The sequence below is a fragment of the Alexandromys fortis genome, unplaced genomic scaffold (genome assembly GCF_014885135.2).
Source record: "Alexandromys fortis isolate MF-2015 unplaced genomic scaffold, M_Fortis_MF-2015_v1.1 scaffold_335, whole genome shotgun sequence".
Classification (NCBI taxonomy): Eukaryota; Metazoa; Chordata; class Mammalia; order Rodentia; family Cricetidae; genus Alexandromys; species Alexandromys fortis.
Genome location: NW_026068218.1, coordinates 677,800 through 701,373, shown reverse-complemented (window position 1 = coordinate 701,373; position 23,574 = coordinate 677,800). Strand labels below are relative to the sequence as shown.

At 33.4% G+C, this 23,574-nt stretch overlaps 3 protein-coding genes and 1 pseudogene across 3 annotated transcripts in view; all 4 read left to right on the top strand.

The window, feature by feature from the left end:
• LOC126493521 (olfactory receptor 150-like) overlaps positions 1-16,317 on the top strand; it is a 39,546-nt gene extending 23,229 nt beyond the window's left edge. Inside the window, exon 2 of the mRNA XM_050130536.1 lies at positions 14,850-16,317. Coding sequence (XP_049986493.1) covers positions 14,850-14,873 — 24 coding nt within the window. The 3' untranslated portion in view covers positions 14,874-16,317. The remainder of the gene's footprint in view (positions 1-14,849) is intronic.
• On the top strand, positions 27-971 carry LOC126493522 (olfactory receptor 1537-like). The gene has a single exon (XM_050130537.1). The coding sequence runs from the start codon at positions 27-29 to the stop codon at positions 969-971; it is 945 nt and encodes a 314-aa protein (XP_049986494.1).
• LOC126493502 (olfactory receptor 150-like) lies at positions 6,804-13,332 on the top strand. The gene is made up of 2 exons (XM_050130520.1): positions 6,804-10,425; positions 12,361-13,332. Exons 1-2 carry the CDS (start codon positions 10,390-10,392, stop codon positions 13,330-13,332), a joined length of 1,008 nt encoding a protein of 335 aa, XP_049986477.1. The 5' UTR covers positions 6,804-10,389.
• A 5,805-nt stretch (positions 16,318-22,122) lies between the features above and the next one.
• On the top strand, positions 22,123-23,225 carry LOC126493510 (olfactory receptor 1537-like; annotated as a pseudogene).
• The last annotated feature ends 349 nt before the right edge of the window (positions 23,226-23,574 follow it).

Genomic DNA, 23,574 nt, shown 5'->3' with positions numbered 1-23,574 from the left:
GCTTCTTTTACTCCTTCAGGGTCCGAATGGAGAACATGGCAGCAGGAAATCATTGCACAGTGACTGAGTTCATCTTGGCTGGGCTCTCAGAGAAACCAGAACTCCAGATGCCCCTCTTCCTCCTCTTCTCTGGAATCTATATGGTCACTGTAGCAGGGAATCTAGGCATGATCACACTAATTGTGTTCAGTTCCCATCTGCACAACCCCATGTACTATTTCCTCAGCAGTCTGTCCTTCATTGACTTCTGTCAGTCCACTGTTGTTACCCCTAAAATGTTGGTTGGCTTTTTGACAGAAAAGAACCTTATCTCCTACCCTGGATGCATGACTCAGATCTATTTCTTTACCATTTTTGGTACTGCAGAGTGTTATACGTTAGCTGCAATGGCATATGACCGTTACTTTGCCATATGCAATCCTTTGTTTTATAGTGTAACCATGTCTTATCAGGTTTACAGCTCCCTGATTTCAGGAGTGTATATTATTGGTGTGTTCTTTGCATCAGTTCACATAGGTTTCATGACTAGGATTTGGTTCTGCAAATTATATGTTATCAACCACTATTTCTGTGATTTTCTTCCCCTCTTGAAGCTTGCATGCTCTAATACCTATATCAGTGAATTTTTGATTCTAGTTTTTGGTACATTGAATATCTTTATTCCAATTCTCACAATTATTGCTTCTTACATCTCAATTATTGCCAGTATCCTCCGCATTCACTCCACAGAAGGGAAGTCCAAAGCCTTCAGTACTTGTAGTTCTCACATCTTGGCTGTTGTTATCTTCTTCGGATCATTAGCATTTATGTATCTGCAGCCTACATCAGCCAACTCTACGGACCAAGGAAAAGTATCCTCTGTGTTTTATACTATTGTTGTGCCCATGCTAAACCCTATCATATACAGTCTGAGAAATAAGGATGTCAGTGTGGCCTTGAAGAAAATACTTGAAAGCAAAACATTTTTGTGAGGAGAAATAATGTGAAGATGATTTATTAGAGCAATGATCCACAATTACAGAATTTGTGTTGAAGATATTTATCTTAATCTACCTGACAATGTTATAACTTATTATCTAGTTTGAAAATTTTGTTACAATTTCAATTTCATAATTCTATGCACATATCATTGTGTATGTATCACAGATTCAACAACATAAATCAATAGTGATGATGACATAGACCATTTGTTCTCAATGGATAACCTGTCATGTTATTTATATTTCTTCATATTTCCTAAACATTAATATAATAGTAATAATAAATTACATGCTTAACTTGAACAAATGTCATACTTTTTAATTCAATTTCATATATCAGTTATGCAATTACATCATTCCCTTATCTACATCAAATGAGTATATTTATGAAATAATGAATATATGTATATTCATTATTTATATTATTATAAATATATTATTATAAATTTATTATTTATATTTATCAATAATAAGTATAATATATAATAATAAATAATATAAATATATTATAAATATATTATGTATATTCATCATGTACATATACATCATATATAAATAATGAATATATATATGTAACATGAGGGGGCCTGCTTGTTAAGGTTTCTGTCCTGCTCGGTACCCCACAGCCAGCAAACCCCAAGGAAAATCACACAGAGATCTCTATAAGTTATAAAACTGATTGGCCCAAAAGTTCAGGCTACTTATTAGCTCTTGTAGCTTATATTAACCCATTATTCTTATCTATGCTAGCCACATGGTTCGGTACCTTTCTCAGCAGGGCAGCTCACATCTTGCTTTTTCGGAGTCTGGGCAGGAGTGGGAGTAATCAATTTCCTCCTTCCCAGAATTCTCATGTTCTCATTGCATCATTTCTACTTCCTGTCTGGTTTTCCCACCTATACTTCCTGCCTGGCCAATCAGTGTTTGTTTAAAACATGATTGACAGAATACAGACAATTCTCTCACATATATGTAAGAGGATTATACATAGGAAAGCTTATTTTATGCAGAAAAACTTATTTTATTCCTAACAATCAGAAATTGCCTCTAGTTCTTTTTAGGAGTACTTCCCTGAAATTTCCCTTTTCACATTGGTATGGGAACAGCTATCATTTTTGGCCCTTGTTTAAAAATCTATGTTGTTGTCACTTTACAAAGCCACTTTCCTGTCCTACATAGAAGACACAATCTCTCGTCCAGGTTTCCTTGTACCCTGTCTTTTAGAATATTCTTATCTACTCTTCCAAAATATCCCCTGACACTTACGTGGTGGAGTGCTTTCATATATGCAGGAAATGGAGTTCTTCACCACATCTTCAGTTATTCGCTATATTTAGACCAGTTATGGATGCATTCAAATGTGTCTATCGGCTGTCAAAAGAGTAAGACTTATCTGTGGGTGACATGGTCACTGCTATTATTCAGTTAGAGACTGTAGCTTCCATGGCCTCATCAGTAGCTCATAATTTACAATATTTATAGAACTATTCATAAATTTTCTCCTCTTGAGTGGGTCTCAAGAGCAATTTGATAGTTATTGGTTACTGTTATGATGTAAATGCTACTACTGAATCTTTATGGATATGCCTTTCTGGTTATTACTGTATTTCATAGATATCACAGCTTAGTAGAACTATTAATAGTTTTACACCCTTGACAACTTGGATATCATGACTCCATATTATAATAGCTAGTCTTCAAGAAGTAGGCTTCTAAGTCCAATCCATCTTAACTGATTCAAGTCCTATGTTGGAATTCTGTGTTGTCTTCAACAAGAGATTCTTACCTTCAATTTCTGAGAAACAATAAAAGGCAATAGCATATAATGGTTTGGGAGGTCTGTATTCATGTGTGTTTTTGTGTTTAGGTAAATATAAATAATATACTTTTCTATGTCTTTTTCAAACATTTTTATTGGTATTTGTCCCTCTTCCTCCTTTCCTTCTACATTGTTTTTCATTCTGTCCCAATTTAAAGTGAGCTCAAATTATTCCATTTCCGTCTTCATATCACTTCCCCTCTCTAGAGTAGATGCCCACCTGTATAATCATTTTTTGTTTTCATGGCTTAAACAATAACTGTAGATTATATACTCAAACCCAAAGATTTGAATAAGAGAGTATATTCAGTGTTTGTCTTTCTGGCTCTTACTTCACTCAATATTTTCTATTTACATGCAAATTTCCAGATCTTAATTCTTTACAGAGCAATATAATTCTACTGTGTATTTGTGATATGCTTTCTTATCTATTTATCAGTTGAAGTCATTTAGGTTTTTTCCATTTCCTAGCTATTGTCAATAATGATGCAATGAACATGTCTGAACAGTAAACTGTGATGTAGAATGTGAAATACTCTGGGTAAAGAATGGTGTTGCAGTGCCAAATAGCAAATTACTTACTTGTTTACTTCCTTACTATTTCTTGTGAACACGCTGACCCAGAGTGTCAGCAGTTATTCACAATGATTAGAATTCACCATACTGGCTTACAAAGTAGCTGTACCAGTTTGCAATTCCATGAACACTGAATAAGGGATACCCTCATATACTCTTGAAAATCATTGTCTTTTACATTCTTTATTTTATTCTGACTTGGGTAAGTTGAAATTTCAACACTGTGTTGTTTTTTTGTTTCTTTAATATGTTACCTTAGAGCTTAAGCAATATCCTGTACCACAGTGTCAGTTGCTGTTCAGAACAGTAGCAGCAGTAAAAACCTTCAGTCCTTGCGTTGTCAGGTCTACAAGGTCTGGCCAAGTAGAGAGGATGCAGTCTCAAATTGTTATTCTTTTTCTATCCCTGACATGTTTCTGTTTTTACACACTATTTCACCATCCTATGAGCCCCTTTGCAAACTCCCAGTGCTTATTGCCTTTGGTCTATTTTTTGGAATATTGGCTATTTCTTCTTGCCATGACTTGACTTCACTGCATCATGCAAAGGCAGCTTGTAATCTTTCATACTTACTGGCAACATCCCATCACCCTTATACTTTACTCAAAAATATAAAGACATTTACAAATTAAAATCAAGTGTTTGTAAAAGGAGTGACTTGTTATCCAGTTCTTAATGAATTTCTCATTTTCATCTGAAGCTTTAGCTCATTGGTTACTCTTTTTGCTTCCATGCCTATTCTGATGTGATGAGCAAATATAATAATTGCCCACTGAGTTTTGCATATAGTATTCATTTCTTCAGAAGGTCAAGCCTTCAACCTCTACCAAGTCTTCCCACAACCCAGTTTGAGAGGTCTGAGAATCACCTGCTCCTGTAGCCACAGCAATCACAGCAATAAACCTGCACCCCCTGCACCCAGTATTTATTTATTTTCTTTTTTCTCTTTCTTTCTTTCTTTCTTTCTTTCTTTCTTTCTTTCTTTCTTTCTTTCTTTCTTTCTTTCTTTCTTTCTTTCTTTCTTTCTTTCTTTCTNCTTCCTTCCTTCTCCTCCTCCTCCTCCTCCTCCTCCTCCTCCTCCTCCTCCTCCTCCTCCTCCTCCTCCTCCTCCTCCTCCTCCTTCTTCTTCTTCTTCTTCTTCTTCTATTTTCGAGACAGGGTTTCTCCATAGCTTTTTTGGTTCCTGTCCTGGAATTAGCTCTTGTAGACCAGGCTGGCCTCGATCACACAGAGATCCGCCTGCCTCTGCCTCCTGAGTGCTGGGATTAAAGGCGTGCGCCACCACCACCTGGCTCAGTATTTATTTTCTGTGTTAGAATTTATTCAACCTGACTAAAATATCCATAATGATAGATCTGTTAGGAATTCTTTATTTTTTTATTACAGTGTCAGAGACTTTAGCATATTATGCTGGATGTCTTGTTTCTATACAGATCACAACAGGTGGTATTAGAAGGAAAGAAGAATGATAATAGTAACTACATTATTTTTCTGGGTGCCACTTCATATTTCCACCATCAACCAGAAGGCACACAGCATGTAAGAACAAATATCAGTGTATGTGATTTTGTAAAGAACATATTCAACCTGGAACACTATAAGTACTATATGCTTTTTTTGTGAACCTATTAATGTCTACTACACACATACACGTACTCAAGATATGTACAAGCTTAAATGGATATAGTTTTAATCTTCTAAGTCAAGAATATCCAGCAAAACTTTTATTATATTGAGGGGTAATAAATAGAAACTACACTCATGAAATTTTCTCTTTTGTAGTGATTATGCACACATAAAAATATTGCAAAGTATTTGTAAGGATAAACAAGTCCAACTCTTTTCAGCGATTATGATAACCAGAAAAAGATGCCAAGATTGTGCTGATCTAAAGATCAGCTTGGTTCTAAAATAATGCTAATCTAAATATCAGATTGGTTCTAAAATAGGTGATCCTAACACCAAAATGACTAATGACCATGTAGAATATGTGGCAATAAGAAGTCAGGAACTAAAATATAGGAGCTGTCAAATACTGTTATATAAGGAAGCACATTATCAAATGTTTTAATACTTAAATGAAGTAGCTATCTATATATTTCTATTGCCATCTAGAGAGAGCCACTTGATTTGATTATATTGTCAGATATGGGTTACATCTTGGGCATTATATCTAAAATAAAATAAAATAATGCTTGCTTACCCACACACATTTTCAAGCCACTATTGCACTAGTGGGCTCATCAATTCAGTCCAGTTATAATTGTTGCTATTTTATTTTACATGTTTCACAGCTGGCTAAGATGTGACAGTATGTACAAGACCTGTACAAACCAAGCATGATCAAATCTTAAGATGGAGATAAGAAGTGACCATGAAACTGTACTTTCATACACCTAATGACTATTTGTATATCATAGCTTCGCTGAGATAGAGGACCATCTTTCGTTAAGTGTGTAGCCTCTGACAAGTCAACCATACTCCAGTGGAATGCTGCAATCCAAGAATGTGTGGAGTAGAAAAATTGGAGTTTATAGGAGGAATAAAAAGAAGACACAGTGTTATGTGGAAAGTGTAGCAGGTGGACCTGGGATGAGTAGATAGAGGATGTCTATTAAATACTTTGAATGATATTCTCAAAAACCTAATGAAGTATTTAAAGTTTCAATAATGGATGTGAATACTAAAGGCATATTCTATGACTTTTTCTAACTTAATAGGTGTATGAAACTGCTTTTATATACTTTAAAAATAAAAAAAAACAGGAAGAAAATTTAGAAGGAATATAAAACAATCTACTGTCTTAGTATTTTCAATGTATTCTTTCAGAACTTAAACAATTAAAGACAAGAAGGAGATAAAAGAAATAAAAAAATTAAAAATTACTTTTGTTTGCATATGACATCATATTATATATAAAATATCCAAAAGACACCACCAGAAAAATGCTCTAATTGAGAAACTATGTAACCAAAGTGGTAAGATACGAAACTAAATAAAAAAAAATAAAAAATTTTTTATACAAATAACAAAAGCACCAAAAAAGAAATTAAAGAAAGAACCCAGTTCACTGCAAGCTCAATAACAAAAATAAACAAAGGAAAAGGAGACAGAAAAGAAAAAATATCTAGCAGTCGCTACCACCGATGAAAGTATTTAAATCCATGTGGAAATAAATTAAGGAAAAGCATTATATGTTGGAAGACCTTCAATGGTCATGAACTGCTATAGTTACTTTTGTGACTGAGCATCCTACCAAAGTGATTTACATATCCAATGCCATATAAATCCCCATGGCATTTGTCACATAAATATAAAAACCTTCCAAAATTGATAGCAAAGTACAATAATTCCAAACGAGTCAAAGCAATCCTAAATAAAATAAGTAATGCTAGACTGATTACCAGGCCTGTTTCTAAGTTATAACCCAGACTCAAGGAATAGGAAAGTTTTCATTGTTTAAGTCAAGTTTGTGATAATTCAGACAAGTCACTTAGATAATCTTGTATTCTATAATTTACCTTATTATTATTCATTTCTAACATATATTTTCGATCAGATTTTGGTTTTCTATAGTCTCAGTTGTGTTTATATATTTATTCATAAGTAAAGATGGGTTTTGCTTATATTTTCTAATATGGTACTGATAAATTTCACTTAACTTTCTGATTGCCCAACCTAAAATTCTAGGCTAACAGAATTAAAGTCATGAGATAGAAAATTGTTTGTTCATTTTCTTAAGTAGAAATTCTTTCCTTGTGAATACTGTTCATATTTTATTAAAAAGCATTTTTGATTTAATGGAACAGAAAATTATAAAGAAGACATGAGATGTTATTGGAACATTATGCAAACATTGTGAGTGACTGAGTTGAATCAATAAAAACTCTGAAAGCCTAGGTAAATATTATATCAGCCACTATGTGATGGTTTCTGTCCACTCTCAGGACTAAAATTTTTGAAAAAAGAAGGGGGCTCCAGAACTCCAGTTTCTATTTATGGGCGTTGTTATTTATATTATTGTTCTTATACTTTTAGACATTGCTTATTTATGCTAACCTATGGTTAAATATATTTATTTATTTTTAATTATTTGTTTTAATATTTTATATGTCTGCTCTTCTGTATTAATTGTATTAACAAACAAATCTCACATTATTAGTCTGAATTTACTGAAATAAGAATTTAGAATTAGAAATTTACACCGTATTCTTTCTAAATATATAGAACTTTTGTAGGTAATATCGGGTGAGCAATAAGATAGTCCTTATGACAAATAATTAAGAGTATTTTGAAGAGTAAGAAAAAGAGCAAATAGGTCTGAATGCACTGTGCATATTTGATATTTACCTTTCTAATTACTCAACCAAAAATTCTAGACAATTGAATTAAGTGATTTGAAAGACAATTTTTCTCTTTGTTATCTTTAGTGGAAATTCTTTACACATGGACATTTTTATATTTTACAGTCTTTTTTAATCTAGATAGAGTATACTGGATTTTTTTATTCTTCTTTCATAACTAAATTCTTGTTGTTCTTGAAAACATGAAGGAGTGAACTCATCTTATTCCTCCTGGGATGTCTCCTCCTAATTTTCATTTATTAGTCTTGTTGTGACTTTTTGTACATCATTTTAAATATTTAAATTATTTTAACTTAGGTAAACATTAAGCTGCTTTTATTAAATTATTGGGTAAATTTTCCAAGTAAACGGTTTTGCAAGTCCCTCATACAATCTAAGCACATTTGGTAGATGTCAGTGGGAATTCCAAAGTTCAGTTCCTTTTAGTTCCTTTTCTTTTTTTTTTTTTTCATTTGAGGGAACTATTTTTTTAATCCCATCATTTATAATTATAGTTCGAGAATACTTTAGTGCATTTTACATACTTTTACTAAGTCTATACTTTAAACAGAACTACCATAGGACTGACTATATTACACAAGTGAGAACCGCTGGGAAATATATATATATTAATTCTGAATGTTGATTTCTCCAGAGACAATACTTGAAGGATGAGACTCCAGAGGGAGATGATTCTCACTACTCTTTTTCTAACTAATCTCATGTTGTCTATGCCTACATATAAAATGTTTATAGAAGCCAACCCTTGAAGAACAAGTGACTTTGTTATTCTGCTTTAAGGAACATTGGTTCAGGAGGTAAGTCTGTGCAATCTATCTCTCACGTGTTCAAAGCTATTTCTCCTTCTAATGTAAAGGAACAGAAAAGCACCCAACATCTAGCTGTCTGGGTAGAAGGAATGGTATGTCTAAATTCAAGTCCTTAGCCTGTAAAATTTGTTCTATATTCTATTGTGATTAGACATGTGTTACTTATTGCCTCTCAATATCCATTTTCATTTCAAGATCCTCACTTTCTTTTTAAAATGGAACTGATAATGCTGTTTTATTAATATCTGTTTCAATTTAAAATGGTTTCTGAAATTTCATATATAAAAACTCTATACTTAGATTGTCTGAAACTTTCCATCTCTCCTTAGCAACTCCTCATGTTCTCTCCCATCAACTCTCACATTCCCGACTTCTTCAATACTTATTGCTACATATATACACACTTGCTTTGTATATGTCACACATAAGCATGTACACACACACACACACATACATACATAAACACAAGGAGTACATTGAGTGGAGCTCATATGTGTATGTTTTTAGGACTAAGCAGTTGGGAATGGATAACTATCCTGAGTTGAGTTAAAATTGTCCCAATATGCTTATATATTTAAACATTTGCTTAGAGCTTGGAAAACTATTTTAAAAAGTTTATAAGTTGTGAGATGTTTATAAGAGAAGTTATTTTGTTAGAGGACCCATGTCACTGGGGATGCGTTTTGAAGTTTCAAAAGTTCATTCCAAACCTAGTCTCAATCTGTCTATATCCGGTCTGCAGATCAGGATGTAATTTTCTTGAATAGATTGACGCTGGTTATATAAATCACTCAGGGACAACCTTTATGTTCAAGAGTAGTTGGACAAAAAAAACGAAAAAAATAAAAGAGTAGTTGGACAAAGTACAACAGATTTCACGAGGCTTTTTTTGTTTGTTTCAGTTTTGTATGTGTGATTTTATTTGGTTATGATTTGGTGGTTTAGTTTGAAGGGACATGGCATCATTTTATTTTCTTGATTTAGGGAAGTTTGCCATTGTATTGTGTTTTTGTTTATTTTTATTTGGAAAGAACTTAAAGTTGTGAATGTTGCTTTATTTTAATTATTTTTGTAATATATTTTATAAAAAATATTGAATAAAACACAAATCTTACCTTAACACCAACAATAATATGTTAAATGGGATAAGGATATAAGAGTAAAGCTAAAAGGAAAATTGCAACATAAACTGTGGGAACTCTACTCAATGTACTTTTCTGTAAAAGTCATGTAACATGATATGGTACAAAAAGAGAGAAGGTTTTATTTCTTAATATTCTCAAAAAATATTTTTGTTGATACCATTACCTGAGTAAGGATATTCACAATTGTGCTATGGTCATTCAGGATCTTTCTAAATAACATATTTATTCCTGTGTCTTGTTAATCTATCTTTTTTTTCCTATTATATAGAATCCTGAAGAGTAGATCTTCTATATTCTTTATTTTTCTATCCCGATGACCACATAAATAATATTTAGCACTTGTACATTTATTTTAATATTGTTCCACATTATTGAATACCAGCACATAAATACTCATTACTATTTCTTGTAAATTTCATGGCAATTTTTTATTTAATATCATCCATATTATTGATATAATGTTTTAAAACAAAATTAAGATGAAAATATACAAAGTATAAATCTATGAAATTATGTACCGTATACATGTGTATGTGTGTGTGTTTGTTTGCATCTCAGTTTACTGATAATAAAAACAATTTTTGTAATTAAATAATTTAGTATTTTGCATCTGGTTCATTCATATTTAAGATGAATTTCAGAATGGGAGCTCAAGAAAATACAATACCTGTATTGATACAATGCAGGTATTGAGGAATGCTGCAACAAGCACAAAAGTATACAAGCATTAAGGTAACGTAGTAGCATGTCATTTGCATTTTAAAAAATAAAGTTTGCCTGAATATCAGAAAAGTAAAATAACACACTGGCCAGCCTTAAAGAGCAAGCAGCAATGACGCACACCTTTAATTCCTGTAACTATACTAGGTTGCAATAGAAACCATGTGGTAGTGTTGCATGCTCTTAATCCCAGAACTAGAGAGGAGGAAGGAGACAGCCACCACTCTCAGTCTCATTCTGAGGTTTCCTGGCAGCAGAATCATAACTTTCAGGTGGAGATCTGGGTAAAAGCCAGTGTCTGGTTGCTTTGCTTTTCTGGTTTTTAGGTTGTATCCCAATATCTGCCTTTAAGTTTCTTTTTTATTTTTATTTTTTATTAATCATGCTTCATGGTCACAAGCAGCATTGAATAGAAGGCAATTAGATGAAGTCAAATTTCACAAGAATAGTTAGATCTGCCATAATTTAGAAACAGATGATGGGTCTTCTGTGCTTGAGACTAATATTTTCTGGAGCATGTTTGCAAAGGATAATACACAGTACAAGAAGCCAATGAACAGACCCAAAGAAACAGATGGTAGTGTGTCTTGGTGTGTTCTTTGTGCTGTAATAGACTACCAGAGGAATGTAATGTATTAGAACTGCATTTATCTTGTCATAAGTTTCTGAAGGTTGAAAAGCTAAGGACCAAAAGCCCATATCAAGGGAATTTCATTTTGCCCAATGGTGATAGAATAAGGCCTGAAGGATCAGAGTAGTTCAAATGAAAGATAGAAAGAAAGGACCAGTGTCAGCCCCCATTAGGATCCCACTACTTTGGTAACTAGTTCTCGTGACAATCATATTCAGTTTGCAACATAACCTATTCTGGCTATAATGGTTTGTCTTTTTCAAAAGGCAGGATTCGGTGTTAAATTTCCAACACTCCCAATTGGGAACACATCCAGTTACATTATGTGGCTCTCAGTGTTTTTTGTAGAGGAGTACTATAGTAGAGGAAAGTCTTAAAATATCAGTAAGGTCTTCTTTCAATAAAAGTAGTTAGGCAAATAAGAAACCTCAAGACACCATATAAATGGCTGTTACAGTGAACATGACTTAATCATATCAACAATTATGAAGCATTTTTCCTGATTTAACTTTGACCAAGAATGGTGACTGTTGTTATTTGTGGAAGATAAGCAATCAAAACTGCTATGTCTAAGAAAAACCAGTATCAAACAATTTTAAGATATCTCACCTGAGATCATTGGTGAGTTTACAACAACATCTTCAATTATCCTGATATTTCTGCATTCTAACATTACCCTAATATACTGGTAATTACATTTAATTGCACTCTTTGACCAATTCCTGATTTTCTACATACTCAAATATATTAACAGAGTAGTAGATGTCTTATTATCTTGATTTTTAGTCTACTGGCTTCCTAGTTTAATTTTTTGTTCTTATTTTCCTAGTCAATTATCTAGAATTGTGGTAGAGAATCAGAAATTAGTAGACAAGTCCATTGTTATATTTTTAATATAAAGTTTCTAATTTCTTCACCAATAACTATATTTATATCTATGTATATTTGTGGACACTGTGTTTATATTACCACAAGTAAAATTTTTTAACCAAAAGAGAGATGCAATAAATTACACATGAGAAATTCTTGAAACTTTCAATTCAGTGGACTAGAATGGTTTGCATATGGTAGGAAAGGAGTACAAGTAGAATTAATTTTCATGATAATACTCACAAGAATGCAAATATTTGTATGATTATTTCTTCACCTGTCTTGTTCCTACAGGATTGAAATTTCTTTAATTGTTTAGAAAGAAAAGAATATGGAAGACAATTTGAGATGCCTGAAAATATTTGAAACCTGTTTCAAAATTCACTGAGTTATAAGAGGATGTATACTCAAATTTTTCCATTATGTAAAGTTTTCTTCTCACATAGAGTTTCCAAAAGAGAATGGAAGAAGTAAATAATACTGCTGTGGCTGAATTCATCCTTTCTGGATTAACAGAGAACCCAAACCTCCAGGTGCTTCTGTTCTTCATCTTCCTAGGAGTCTATCTGGTTACAGTTGTGGGAAACATGGGCATGATCATCTTGATTCTGTTCAGTTCTCAGCTGCACACACCCATGTATTATTTACTCAGCAGTCTGTCCCTTATTGACTGCTGTCAGTCCACTGTCATTACTCCCAAAATGCTGGTGAACTTTGTGACAGAGATGAATATCATCTCTTACCCAGAATGCATGGCTCAGTTCTACTTCTTCTGTATTTTTGCTGTTGCAGAATGTCACATGCTAGCTGTAATGGCATATGATCGCTATGTGGCTATCTCTAACCCTTTGCTTTACAATGTAACCATGTCCTATCAAGTCTGTTTGTGGATGGTAGCCTGGGTATATGGTATGGGCTTACTGAGTGCCACAGTTCACACTATCTTCCTGATAAGACTGCTCTTCTGTAAAGCTAATATAATAAACCATTACTTCTGTGATTTCGTTCCATTACTGGAGCTCGCTTGCTCTAGTACTTTTATCAATGAAGTACTAGCTTTGTCCTTCAGTGCATTTAATATTATTGCACCAGTTATGATCATCCTTAGCTCTTATGTCTTCATCATTGTCAACATTCTTCATATTCAGTCTGCAGGGGGCAGGTCCAAAGCCTTCAGCACATGCAGCTCCCACATCTTGGCTGTTTCTGTCTTCTTTGTGTCATTAGCATTCATGTACTTACAGCCATCGTCAGTCAGCTCCCTGGGCCAAGGCAAATTTTCTTCTGTGTTTTATTCCATTGTTGTGCCTATGTTGAATCCCATGATCTACAGCCTGAGAAATAAAGATGTCAAAGTTGCCCTTAAAAAGTTAAAACAGAAGATAAGTTTCCTCACAACAAAAAATAGTTTTCATTAGCAATAGAGTATACATCCTGTAATTTAGGGAAGGAAATATTCTACAAGCCTTAATTAATAACACTGAATTTGAGATTACTGTTAGTACATAATGATTTGAAAGTAATGTACCAAAGGTAGAAATTGAGTCTCAATATCATGGGCACATAGAAAACTGTGACTCTCTGTTATAACCAGAGTTTATTTACAGTTAGCATCCTATAAACCTCCCTAAAATTTGTCAAAGCCCTTTGTGTCATTGGTTATATTTGCATATGTTAGCTCGGCTCTGCTCAGACAAATCTCACGTACATTAAATTGACAATAAGTAAATTCATCAATAGCCTTTGTTTATTTAAATGTTTTGTAGATGGATGTTTGACCTCTTGGGCAATGATTCAAAAAGTATTTTTTTGGATTGTATGTTAAATGATTACAATAACTGACGTTTAACTCTGAGATTTAAATATATAGAGAGAACTATCTTAGTGTATATGTAAGCAAAGGGCTACCGTAGTCCTACTTATACGGTGTTTCCACTTTCTTAAACCAGAGTGGCAATAAAAAACAGAACCCGATTACTATCCATTTTTATGGTTATCAAGTCAACATTCTTTGCACTGTTGTTTGACTCATCATTTCCTTACAATCCCATATTCATATTTCTTCTTCATGTAGAGTCATGGTGCTTTGTTTGCTTACATTTCTGAGTTTCAAAAACGTAAGATATATTCTTTTACTCTAGCATCAATTTTTATTATTGTTCATATGGGAAAAGAATAAAATTGGAAAATTTTTCTGACAAATGATAAGCCCCATCCTAAAAATCATGAACAATTGTGAAGGAGAAGAATGAGGTAGGAAAGGAAACGTTTTAACATCAATTTGTTATTGCTTTATCCAATTACTCATTTACCCCAAAACACCCAAGGACAGATTAATGATAAACAAAATGACTAATGATAAACAAAATAGTAGTAGGAAATAAGAGAAAACAATTAAAAACCAAATAAATTTATAAAGATTAATATTATAAGAAAACTTTTGAATGTATATACACTATACACAGAGGACTGCAACTTTAACACTATTTATAAAATAAGAGTTAACTCTAGGAGGGTTTAATTAAACAGGATATTCTGTCAGGTACTATCTTCCTATAAAGACAATAGGTGATTGTGAACAGCTGAGTATTACACTCTCATACTTTCCAATCAAGGAAAACCCACTATATATCACAAACTAGACTTTTCCAACATGGACCTTAATACACGATCCCATCAGGTTTTTTACAAATGAGGATTTACCCTCACGTACCTCTTGTGTTTATCCAACAAGAAAACAAATTTTCTCAGGCATATTTTAACAGTCATTACAAAGGCTACCCAGAGCTAATGCTGTATCCAAAATGAAAGGTTAATGATATATGAAATATATGCACACAGAAATCATAGTCTTCATTAAAAGGGATCTAACATTGGATGTTTCTTNTTGAGAAATAAAGATGTCAAAGTTGCCTTTAAAAAGTTACTAAAAAAGATGTTTCCTCTAAACAAAGACTAATTTGCTTGAGCAATAGAATGCTAAGTTTTCAGTTTGGAAAGAGAATTCTACAAGCAGCAGTTAATAACACTAGACATGGGGTTATTGCTAACACATGATTATTTAGAAGAAATGTACCCAAGGCAGAAATAAATTCTCACCTTCATATCTATAGAGAGCTGATATTCTCTGGCATAACCAGAGCTCCTTCCCAGATAGCAATTATGTCATCTCTTGAAAAATTTCAAAGTTCTTGCTTGTTTTTTTCATGTTTACATATATGAACCCACTCTGTTTAGGCAAGCCTCACTTAAGTTGGGAATAAATGAGTTTAACCAATATCTTTTGTTTGTCTTATTGTTTTGGCTGTATTCATCAATTGCCATATAATTCAAATGTAATTTTCTAAGTTGTTTAACTTAAGTAATTGGAATAAACAATATGTAATTCTTCAAGTATATAGTACTGTATTAGTTTGTATGTAAGCAAAAGACAGGTTCTGTCATATTTCTACCCACAAGGTATTTACACTATCTTAAACTAGAGTGTCAGTGATACATAGGATCAGGTGACAATGCACTTATGGTTTCTGTGCCACATTTTTTACACTATTGTTTGTCTGCTCATTTCACTATATTCCTCAGTTTTAATACAGCCCTGCTACAGATCCTGAGGCAGGGAAAAGGTATTGGTGCAATGAAATGAAGTAGTGTATGACCACCAGATGTGATTCTCACAAGTAGCCACCCTGAAATATTTCAAGATGTCTTTGTTGATGCTTTAAAAACAAGTATTTTTTTCATACTAACAAACACGTTTCCCACCCTCCAACTTTAACCTAGGCAAGAACAAGTATGTCAAATGTTTCCCTTTACATCAAAACATATTAAAGTGAAAACAAAGTTTACCATTTTGTCAGCTTTGCTAAATATCAAGCCAGGTACATCCAGACCTTATAAAGCTAAAAAGTGATAAACATAGGCATACATTTTCACAAACAACATTATCACTCAGAACTTACCAAAGCATATTGACAGAAATATGGGTGATGTACCGTAAGTTGTTTGCACACAGTTAGCTTGCACTTCCTCAAGTGCCCATTAACTTTATTGCCCTATCCTGTCAGCACTGAATCAGAACAGTTCCCAATCTGGAGTAACAGTTGGTGTTTCCTAAGAAGCCTCAATTCCTGAATATTTTTAGGGGGATATGTTTGAGAAAAAAATGGGTTTTCCAGGAATTATCACATCTGTTCCATGTATGACTGTCAAAGTTATACTAAAAACTGCCAAGCCAAGTGTATCATCATTATGAGAAAGAAAAGAAGCCTCTTGGTTCCAGCCGTATTATGTGCTCTGCTGAAGTCCAGGGTTCCTTCTGGAGTGAGACTGTCTCCAATGGGTTTGCCTCATGGAGAACCATTGGACAAATATTCTTATACTGATCTGAAACTAAGTCCCCTGGATCCTAACACCTACAATTCTATAATCATTTGTTCTTCATGGAGAGATATGCTGATATCTCTATCAGATATCTATCTATGTTGATATCAAACTTAGAGGTAGCAACTCTAAGTTTGATATTCTTTCATTGTAGCATTTATTTGCATCATTTATTAGCATGGGAAAAGGTAAAGTTGGAAAATTGTTTCTGAGTAATGATGAATGTCATTCATAAAATCAATTATCAGTTGTGAATGAAAGAAGGGTACAACCAAGAAGACCTCTAACTAATGAATTTTTTTTTTTTCTTTACTCAATTAGGTCTTTTACTATTTGAAAGAAAAAATTAAATTTCACTATAAAAGTGTTTGCCTTGGTTTTATCCAAATAGATGTTAGGAACAAGTTTCATACATGTGGCAATATGCCTATTGAGTTGAAATTTCCTCTTCAAAAGGTGACTCTCTCTCTCTCTATATATATATATGTCAAGTTGACAGCTGAAGCTATCTATGTCAGTCTGTAAAAAATGTGTTCACTGCTTTGTTCTTTTGTCTTTTAGGAAATGATTTTTAGATCAACAAGAAATCTTACATTAAATTGCATAATCCTCCAATCATAAATTCAGGGTTTAAATGAGTAACTTAAATATAAGATCAAAAAATAATTCATTTGCTAGAATACTTGCTTTGTGACCACCACAACCCCAAAATAGATTTCCCAAAAATCTATTTTAGAAAGTAGGAATGGTTCTTAGCAGTTGCAAGCACTAGGAGGTAGATACAGGTAGATTGATAAATCTTATTTTCCAACCACACTAGCCTACTCATCTAATTCAAGATCAGTGAGAGACCTTGCCTGAAAAAAAAATGGATAGCCTAATGAACAACACCAGAGTCTGTCTTTGATCTACAAATGCTTGTGAAAACACATGCACACACATACAACTTCATTGCACACACACAAACACACACACACACACACACACACACTATGGCTCAAGTCTCAAAGGTTAAAGTAGGAAAAAGATAAACAGAACTTTTAATGCAGAAATTAGTGTACTATGATCAATAGGTACTAGAGTAGCATCCAAAACATCATTATATATCTGCAATGTCTGAAGAATAAAATTTAAAAATAAATACCTAAAATATAGACATGAAATTCTACAAAATAGGTTGTGTCTTAGGGGCAATATATTCTTTAACATGTTTTGATAAAATTTCTAATAGTTTAAAAAGTGTCATGTCATTTATCTGACAATAGTGTCATTCATGAGTTTCATATTGTATAACAGAAAATGATGCCCCCATTCTACCAATGAGAGTATCTCACGATCCAGATATTATTATATCTCACACAGCTCACAACTGGTGAGGATTTTTTAGTGTTTTTCTTGTCCAGAAGTGTCCATAATAGTTTCTGGTACCAAGAAGCTAGCCATTACGAATAAAACTTTAAGGCCAGTACCATTTTGATATCTTCAAACTCTGTCCTAATTATAGGGTGCCTTCAGCAACAACAAGGTATTTCCATTGAGCTACTGAGTCTAACCAATAGCACTGGGAAGAGCTTGTGATTTTTGCAGGGGTTGGTGGAATCTTACCAGCCAACAACTCTAAAAGAGGTTAGCATTAACACAAGAATTTAAATGAATAAAAGGGGACAATGTCCTCCAGACACGCAGGTAACCTGTACTTATGAAATCACAGTGACTGTGACAACATTCATTAGTCCTGGGAAAGCTCAGTCCAGACCTACTCTCTGTATAGAGATGGGATGTGGGTATCATGCTCCTCCACTATGTAAGAAACTACTAGACATTGATGTATACTGAAACAGGGAGACTAGTTTTCTTTAAGAATGATGTCTGTTGTAAGTCAACCATCCTCCTGTGGAAAGCTATAATGTCACATTTCATGAAAGGAAACCTTAGTAAAAGCACAAAATTTGTAAAGATGAAGAACTGCTGAAATGTTTTCAAGGGAATGCTATAATAAATATGATATATAAATATTGAGAAGCATATTTAAATGGAGTCTCATGGGTCATTTATAGAAAATGAAAATGCCAAAGTAAATAAATTTGAAGGACTTGCTTAAATTTACTTAAAAATTTAAGTAGCACCAGTTGTGGCAAAGTTCTAAATCCTGAGCAAACAGGACAAATAGCCAAGAGGTTTGTCAGTTCTTAGCCAGCCTGGGCTACAAAATGAGCCTTTGTCTCAAGCAACAATAAGGGATAAAGAGCAGACAACCATATCTAAAAATCATACAGAAAAATAATTTTACATAACAAATAAAATGAAAAAATATTACATGGAAAATCAGTATAATTATATAGGCTTATTTATTGATTAATTGAATTAAATGACTTCTAGAATGTGAAATCTGACAAAAACAACCATAATTTACTAATAAAAGGTATGAAAACACAAATTTTTGCTTAAAATCAATTCCATGCACCATCACTACAAAAATGTAACACTTCTATCTTTTTTTGTAGTTGTAAAATGTATTGATATTTCAGCTTAGGAAAAATGAGAAACAATATGAAAAATCATATCAATAAACAAATTTATTCACCTCTAAAATTTTCATATAGTTAAGAAACACATTTAAACTGCTACACTCAAAAACATTATCAGTGTTTGCAAGATCCATCATTATGGCCAACAATAACAAGCTTTGAAATCTATGCTATTGCCTGCATGTACAACTTGTTTATTTATGAATCCTGAGTAGAATAATATTCTGTACAAGACAGCACAATAGAATATTTAGACAGTTCTTTACTTAAGCTTTAATGATGAATAACTAAAGTCACAAAAACATTTTTTCACAATTCTTTATGGTGACAAATCTTTCCATTTATACTGGATAAAAGCTGAAAAATCCCAAAACTGGACTGCATAGATGTGTGTTCACACTTACAATATGCCATCAAGCTAGTTTTTGTGAAGTTTCAAGGTTTTACGAAGAAGGCCATTTGTCCTGGCCACCTGACTACCTTAGACCAGAAATAACTACACAGAAACTGTATTAATTAAAACACGGCTTGACCCATTAGCTCTAGCATCTTATTGCCTAGCTCCTACATCTTTATTTAACCCATTTCTATCGAGACTTACCAGAAAAGTTTCAGCATATCTTCCTCTGACCATGGATCCATGGCATGCATCCCTCTGACTCTGTTTTCTTCCTCCCAGAATTCAGTTCTGTCTTCTCCGCCTACTTAAGTTCTGCCCTGTCAGGCCAAGGGAGTTTCTTTATTCATTAACCAATACAAGCAACACACAGAGGGGACTCCCATGTCATTTTACACTACTAACAAGTCTTGTGTGATGTTTCTACCTACTTCTCATTCTCACTTTAGCTTCATCACAAACTTCTAAAAATCATTATAATTGCATAAAGCTGTTGCATTTTCATTTTATTGATGTTTAATATTAATGAGCATTTGTTCATATAAATATTTACTCTTCAATACTGACTTTGTTGGTATTTTATTTTGTAAGTTTTATTTTTTAACTAGTGTATTTATTTGACTTACTTAAAAATTATCAACAGAATAAAGTAAATATCTTATTTTTTTGTATAAAGCCCTTTGGCAGATTATTTAACTACTGTGTGTTTGTCACCACATTTTTATCCCTTTTTGTTTTAGAATATTTTTACTATTTCTTGAAAACTGCATACAGCATGCTTTGTTAATTTTTAATCTCCAACTTCTACTCTCCTAAGGTTAAAATCTCTTCCTTGCCATGCAGTTTTGTGTCCCTTTTTGTTATTGTTTCACCTATGAAAATCCACTGGCAATGTTTTCAGTTCAAATACTCTTGAATATTCTGCCTCCATCTTTAGTATTGTCAACTTGTGTGGCACTTAACCTTTAGAAAAAAGAAATGATACACTGCTTTTCAGTCATTAACAATTGGCAGTAGCTCCTTAGCTGGAGTGTACTTTAGCATGCCATCACAATCACTGTGTGTTATACATACTACTGTTCTGATGTGCATAGTTACAATATTTTCTTGTTGTCAGCTACCACCTTTGGGGCTTACATTCTTTTTGCCCCCTTTCTTAGTGATTTCTGAGCCTTTTAAGGGGTCTGAATAATTAATTTAGATGTGCAAATTAAGTTTTATCTTTTTCAAGGTTTTTTGACAACTTCATATGTGTATACACACACACTCATATACACACAAATATATGTATATATTGACTATTATCTCACTCACCCATCTTATCTACAATATTACTGTGTTATACTCCCTCCTCCCTGCAATCTTTCCCACATTACGACTTCCTGTTTTCTGGTCCATTTATTTAACCAGATCACCAATATCATAAGCTTAAAGCTACAGAGTATGTGGGACTTATTAGTAAGTACACAGCTGAAGACAATGTCCACCATATTCAAGATTCATGAACAGCCTAATAATTATTGAGAGGGGATGTGTCAGATGTCCTCCCCCTACACTCTAGCATAATTTGTGAGGAACTATTTATAGGCTCAATCTATGTGGGCCATTGAGGCAGTCACTGATGCTGAGAAATCATAGTTTTGCTGGATCATTACAACAAGAAAGTTTTTTCACAGATCTTCCTCTTTTAATTTGCTTCTTACATTGTTTCAGGCCCTTCTCTATTTATGTTTAGAATCATTGTATGTTTTGTCATTTCTTTACTTGTATGAAAGTTTCTAAAATATCTTGAAGTTGAAGTCATTAAGGAATGTCAAGTATTTCTTCAATATTTTTTCAAGACCTTCTCATTCTTTCTACTAAAACCTGTTTTTCCCCCCTGAGACTTATGTTATTATCTATTCAAGACATAGATGTTGACATACTTAAAACATTTAAAACTTTTTACTTTTTAATGGATAAACTCTAATCATTTAGTGATTTACTTTGTACACACAGATATTAATTTGGTCATAATTTAAGAGGCTAGAGGATTATATTTTCCCTCAAATTATGTGTTTCTGGATTACAATCCTTCTTAATTCACAACATATAAATGGAAAAAAGGACTGAGCTGAGTCTGTTTCCCTATTTTTTTTAATATGTAGAAATGCTAGTTATTATTTAAGAGAATGTCAGTATGGGTTCACAATACAAAAATCATATTACAAATTTTATGAGTGGTAAGGTGCCAGTAATACTTACATCTTTACACAGTGAGATATAAATAATACTTCGTACTAGCAAGTTTTTATTGGAGTGAGCATAGGCATTTTGGATTAACAGCCTCACTATTTAATAACCACTCAATATGTTTCTCTCATGAACTGATTCTCAAATCAGGAACCTCTTCCTAGTACTATTACCATGTATTCAGCCCCAATGCAATTTTGCTCCAGATATCATTTAACTTTCACATTTCGAAATTTAAGACTTTAAATTACGACAAACGTTAAAAATTAGAAAAAAAATGAAATTAAGAGCCCTGTAGATTTCCTAGAAAAATTAGATTTTGTGCAATAATTCACTGATTTAGGGATAATTTTCCTCTCAAGATTTTTGGGCACTTTTCTTCACTGAAACTCACTGTAAATATCAACATTGAAACATTGATTTGGTGTCACAAAAATTCTAAAGAATAAACTCAGTGATAATATTTTAACTGAAACGCATTTTAATTTTATGATGGTATGTTTAAAAAAATAATAAAATGTAAATTTTGTTTAACAAGGATTATACAGTTAAGGCAATTTTATAGAAAGCAAAGGTATTCCAAGGTAGAAATAATTAATTGATATTCTAAAATCAGAAAAGAAAAATGATGTCATGGTGATAATCTTTCAATTTTATTTTAGTGGTTTTTTTTTTTTTTTTTGTAGCTGTGGCTGTCCTAGAACTAGCTCTGTAGACATAGTTAGACTTGAACTCCGATATGTCTGCCTCTGCCTCTAGTGTACCATGATTAGAGTAAGTGCCACCACCAGCCATTCAAAGAATTCTTTTCCTCTTTCAGGATCTGGATGAAGAACATGGCAGCAGAAAACCATTGCACAGTAACTGAGTTCTTCTTGGCTGGGCTCTCAGAGAAACCAGAATTCCAGATGGGAATCTATGTGGTCACTGTGGTGGGAAATTTGGGCATGATCACATTGATTGTGCTCAGTTCCCACTTGCACAACCCCATGTACTATTTCCTCAGCAGTCTGTCCTTCATTGTGTTCTGTCAGTCCACAGTTGTCACCCCTAAAATGCTGGTGAGCTTTGTGACAGAGAAGAACCTCATCTCCTGCTGTGGATGCATGACTCAGCTCTATTTCTTTATCCTATTTGGCTCTGCAGAGAGTTGCACATTAGCTGCAATGGCATATGACCACTATGTTGCCAGCTGTAAACCCCTGCTGTACAATGTAACCATGTCCTATCGGATTTATAGTTCCTTGATTTCGGAAGTGTACATTTTTAGTTTGTTCTGTGCATCAGTTCTCACAGGATTCATGATTAGGATTCAGTCCTGTAAATTAGATGTGATCGACCATTATTTCTGTGATCTTCTTCCCCTCTTGAAGCTTGCAGGCTCTAATAACTATATAAATAAATTGTTGATTCTATATTTTGGCACACCAAACATATTTGTCCCAACTCTCACATCATAACTTCCTACATCTCCATCATTGCCAGCATCCTCAGGATTAAATCCACAGAAGGCAGGTCCAAATCTTCAGCACCTGCAGCTCCCACATCTCTGCTGTTGCTGTCTTTTTGGTTCTGTTGCATTCATGTACTTACAGCCATCATCAGTGAATTCAATGAACCAAGGAAAAGTGTCATCCGTGTTTTATACAACTGTTGTTCCCATGCTGAACCCATTGATCTAGAGCCTGAGGAATAAGGATGTCAGTGCTGCCTTGAAGAAAATACTTCAAAAAAAATTCATGTTAAAGAAGTAATGTGAGGATTACTTATGAAAGCAAAGATTATAATCAAATAAATAGTTTGAATGATACTGTTTAATTTAATGTACCTGTTATTATTACTCTTTTGCTATGATAGTGTGATAAGTTTTACTGTTAGAATTTTTAAACTCAAATTTCAGTGCACATATTATCAGAATTTCACAGAATCAACAATGTAAGCAAATTTTAAGCATCCCATGGACACATATACCTACAATGGTATCAGATCATGTTATATACATATATTCCAGCAGCCACACTTGTTAGCCATGGAGGCCAGGTGGTGGTGGTATAAGCCATTAATCCCAGAACTATAGAGGAATCTAAGGTGGGACAAGAAAAGAATTCACTGAAAAGTCTGAA